Genomic DNA, 4,726 nt, shown 5'->3' with positions numbered 1-4,726 from the left:
AAGATCCAATGTGGGTGCAATAAACACAGATGGATAACAGGATAACTTATTAATACCAGATACAAATCACATATTAATACCGAGTGGGAATGGGGTTCAAAAGACAGTTTGTGAACAAGCTTGTTTTGGGGTTTCTTCTGCCCACTGCCATGAATGTATTTAAATATATATATTTTAAATGCATTATTAGGACATTTTGGTTTAACTGTGAGAACATCACAACATAATGTGTAGTGTCACATATTTTAGTTGCAGATCCCTGCTGGTCCTTAGCTGGGTCCTTTGGCTGAAATGAAAGTATCATTTTAGATTACTGCCGCCCTTTAAGAGACCACTCCCTGCTTTCTACACCATTAACTCCACTGGTGTAGCAGTATACTGCCTCTACTATATCTTCATTCACCTTCCCCTTCAATATCCATTGTATTCTCAAGTGGCCTGCCGTTTTTTTTCTGTTGCTTTTAGAGTCCATATTTGTGTCAACGAAACCGCAGAATAGTACAGCACATGTCATCATTCTCAAGGAGGTGCTTTTAGCAGAAAAAGCAGCCTTGATCAGCCAGAAAGCAGCTTTATCAGGTAAGAACTTTTTATTTAACTTTACTATGGTAAAATAACGCATCCAATGAATATTTGTTCACCACATTTGTTTGGAAAATGTCATTTTTAAAGTGTCTAATACACTACTGGGCTTAAGGACGATGCAGTTGAGCAATTCAGGGTGTTTTAGTTTGATATAGACTCGACCACTGGATTTTGTTTTTGTGTTATTCATCATTATCGTTTGTTTGTGTACAACTTCATGAAAATTAGTTATTATTTTAAAAACAGTGCAGGCAATTCATATAGGCTATGAAAGGAACCATTCAAAATAAAAAAGACGTGAATGTATTATGTGTTGTTTCAGATGTGATTCTGTATGAAGACATTATCAATACCAGTATTTCCTATTTAAATAAATGGCTCTTGCGTGTGAAGATTTGTGCTGTTTGAAGATGTTCCACCCAGCTGTGTTATAATTTGCATATGGCAGTAGTAGGTACTTTATGTTCTTATGGTTTGTGTTTCTTTTCATTTTAGCATCCATTCTATTAGACCACCAAAACCTCCGAAGTATGGACAAAGGGACAAGGATGATGATATTCTGTCTACTTTTGGCAGGTAATATATTGAGGTCACCTCTTTGTTTACAGTCTCATGTCTACACCCCATTTAAAAAAAAAAAAGTGAGTATGGCCAAAAGGAGTCTTTTCTTTATCAAATGCATATTTCTCTTACAGCTATTATCAGCTCTGTGCTTACTGGAGAGTGGAAGGCAAATGTTGTGAAAGATATTGACGTCCTGGTCACATCCTGTGTTGTGGTACCCTGTTCATTCACCCATCCTAAAGAAAAGCTGTCCTCCTCCAGACTCAGAGGGATCTGGCAGCGGTCAACTTTTCGAGATCAATTCATCTATCATGAGGATCCAACGCAGATCTTGGAAAACTTCAGGGGCCGCACACGGTTGTTGGGATATCTGGGTCAGAACAACTGCACCTTAGAAATGACTGACATTAAAGATCATGACAGCGGCCCTTTCTGTTTCCGGATTGAACTAGCACGGACAGAGACTGATTTGTCCACTATTGACAAGTTCTCCTTTGTGGAGGATTGTGTCACGTTCAGAATGCTCCGTATGTCACCAGCTTTCCCAATATCTTTAAAAGATTTCAGAAATCTACACCTACACCATTTCTATGTAACATCATGGTTTTCCTCTTTTTTATTTACAGCTGATCCTCCAAAACCTACACTGACTCACCCGAAGACAGCCATTCAAGGACGTCCCTACACTGTCACCTGCTCAGTCACCCATACCTGCCCTTCCTATGTGCCTAAACTCAAATGGAGTACGGTCACTACAGATGATGTGGTCACTGAAGTCCAGAAAGAAATTCGTTTTGGCTACTGGGAGGCACAGTCCATCCTGACGTTCACTCCTGAGAAGGACGACCACAGCGAGGTCACTTGCACAGCTGAATTTAATGGAGGGAGCACATCCAATACAGTCCTGAATCTCTATGTTAAACGTGAGAGCTTTTCACACTGTTGTTGAATTCTTCATTGGAGGTTTATGACCTGGATCCTCTATTATGTGAAATATAAAGGAAAAACTGACCTTATATATGGATCTGTCTATTTGCAGGTACAGAAAACTATAACCACATCATCATTCCAACAGTGGTGGCGATTGTTACAGCTGTGGTCTTTGGAGTCTTCTGCATTGTAATGGTGAAGAGATATAAGTGAGTAAGGCGGTGCACAGGCGTTAACCGATCCAGATAAAAACAATTTTGAGCAAGAAATAATCTTAGTATATGCTCTTATATTATTTTGTTCTCTGTCTACTCAAGGGGACGCATAGCAGAGCTCCAAAGTGGGGATGGCAGGTAAAAATATTAATAGAGCTACATTATTAAGTGTGTTTTAATTATTTTCCTTCATCATCATTATGTCATTTTCTGTATCACAATTAGCATGTGGAACCGGCTCTCCAGGATGTCTCGCAGGTGAGAAATGTGGTTTGTGATTGTTTTTTTTATTTTTCATCCAGTCCACTATCATAGGAACTTTTAATTGTACTGATGATACATTTAATCTGTGAAATTCTCAGGATCCGTTCTGATGTCTCAAGACCATCTCGTTCTGATCAAAGGTCTTTATCCTTCTAAATACTCAATGCCATTTACGTGTCTAGTTCTGTACTCTCCCTGTAGCTTTGTTTAGGCCTCTGCGTGGTTGGCCTCACTGTAATTTGCATGCCTGTGCACATGTTTGATGCTTTTCTGGCATTCTTGATAAGATGTATTGATATGCCTCACAACATTTGCATATTTTCTGTTCTATTTCGATGATTGACGGATTTAATAAGTTAATTTTATCACCTGATTTTTATCACACACTTTGATCTTCACAGTAAAATCAAACTTAACTTTTGATCACGTATTTTAATCGAATGAAACTAGTACATTTCGTATATTTTCTGCATTTAAATGTTACTGATTTCTATTACATACAAATATAACAGAAGGCCTAAAGAGGACATAGTGGATTCAAGTCATACAGTTAATAAAATACAGATATCATATATTGAAGTACAGTAATGTCATTCTTTTTCTCTCTCTTCTAGTTATTAGCCAAAATCCTGCAATTACCAAGAGGTACTATTCAATTGCCATTGATTTATTCCCAATAATTACGTCAGAACAATGACACATCTGTGACAATAATGACCTCAATCTTTCACAGGACCTTGATGACGGGGACGATTAACACTGCCGATCTCAACGTCTATGGAAACATATGAAAAAACACCAAAAGAATCTAATCATGCTTATAATGGTCATTTGTATTAAGAGCATGATGACTGCAGTTTTTATACACGACTACTGTGGTATTCTCTGTTATCAAGTAAACTATATTTGATTCTCTCTTTGAAATTACATCAATTAATTAGGGAAAATAAAATGCATTGGTAAGTGCAACTTTGCTCAGTCAGAGTACTTGTTTGTTTGTCACCATTGTTGGGCCTCAAGCATAACCAAAATGGCATGAAGTTGAATTAAATAAATACCAGAGGCAATACATTTCGTGAAAAATGCTTATTTGCTTTCTTGCTGAGAGTTGGATGAGCAGATTGATACTACTCATATATGTCCGTTTGTATTTGAAGCTGCAGCTTAGCTTAGCTTTGCTTAAAGACTGGAAACAGCTGTATCGGCTTCCCAAAGGTGACAAAAATCTCCAACCAGCACCTCTATTAAGTAACAACATCAAATATTTTTTAAATTGCAAGCTTTAGGAAAGCAGATTTTTCCAAAGAGGTTTCCAATCTTCATGTAAAGATAAGCAAACATCAGGTGTCTGGTTCCATATTTTTCTTGGCAAAAAGGTGAATTGTATTTAATATATTATTATTGTAAGTGTATTTCCCAACATGTCAAACAATTAATTTAAATAGTCTACATATGCACATACAATCATAGAGGGCTGGTGTATTTTATATCTCTGTTAATAACAAAAATGAATAAAAGAAAAACAATCTAGGTCAAAAGTTTTTTTTAATACAGTATATTAGCAATATGTATAACCCAATGTGATATGGGTTATTGATTTTATTGTATTACTATATAACAACTACTTTATAACAACTACAATAACAGTGTACTCCCCCTCATAAATAGCATCGTTTGAAGTGTAAAATGTTGATTGTTGACTCTTTATTAAGTTGCATTAATCAATAATATATGAACTTAAAGTCAAATGATGACATGTAATGTGAACGGGGTCAATTGTAGCAACAAACACACAGTTTTTACCTATAATTTGTATCCTCCTTTACAACAAGATATTCAAACATTTAACAGCAAAAGAGAAACAGGTTTCTCTCAGGTGTAAGAGAAGAGTTACATCACATTTACACTTGGTCATTTATACATTAACATGTGATCTACATCTGGATATCTTTTCCCTGGAGGACGAGGAGGATCAGATCTTCATAGGAATGAATTAAATCTGTACAGTGTAAACACATTCTTAAGAAAAAATGGGTTTTAAGAAGTGATTTAAAAGAGATTACTGATTGTGCGGCCCTCCTCAGACAGGTCGTTCCAAAGCAGAGGGGCCCTGATGGCAAAAGCATGGTCACCTTTCGCTTTCAGCCTCGACTTTGGAACAGCCAGAA

At 36.7% G+C, this 4,726-nt stretch overlaps 1 protein-coding gene across 1 annotated transcript; it reads left to right on the top strand.

Annotated features, from left to right (window-relative positions):
• The first annotated feature begins 376 nt into the window (after positions 1–376).
• On the top strand, positions 377–4,096 carry LOC116378082 (myeloid cell surface antigen CD33-like). The gene is made up of 10 exons (XM_031839896.1): positions 377–579; positions 1,081–1,161; positions 1,281–1,676; positions 1,776–2,072; positions 2,189–2,288; positions 2,397–2,432; positions 2,520–2,552; positions 2,657–2,698; positions 3,173–3,203; positions 3,292–4,096. The coding sequence occupies exons 2-9, from the start codon at positions 1,116–1,118 to the stop codon at positions 3,177–3,179; spliced, it is 957 nt and encodes a 318-aa protein (XP_031695756.1). The 5' UTR covers positions 377–579; positions 1,081–1,115; the 3' UTR covers positions 3,180–3,203; positions 3,292–4,096.
• The last annotated feature ends 630 nt before the right edge of the window (positions 4,097–4,726 follow it).

This window comes from Anarrhichthys ocellatus, unplaced genomic scaffold (genome assembly GCF_004355925.1).
Source record: "Anarrhichthys ocellatus isolate YVR2014 unplaced genomic scaffold, GSC_Weel_1.0 scaffold2044, whole genome shotgun sequence".
NCBI classification, from domain to species: domain Eukaryota; kingdom Metazoa; phylum Chordata; class Actinopteri; order Perciformes; family Anarhichadidae; genus Anarrhichthys; species Anarrhichthys ocellatus.
This window is presented reverse-complemented; position numbering and strand designations above follow the sequence as displayed.

Coding starts and splice junctions, on each gene's coding strand:
- LOC116378082 (XM_031839896.1), top strand. CDS start 1,116: ATGGACAAAGGGACAAGGATGATGATATTCTGTCTACTTTTGGCAG. Junction 1,162..1,280: donor ATTCTGTCTACTTTTGGCAG/GTAATATATTGA, acceptor TTTCTCTTACAG/CTATTATCAGCTCTGTGCTT. Junction 2,073..2,188: donor CCTGAATCTCTATGTTAAAC/GTGAGAGCTTTT, acceptor GTCTATTTGCAG/GTACAGAAAACTATAACCAC.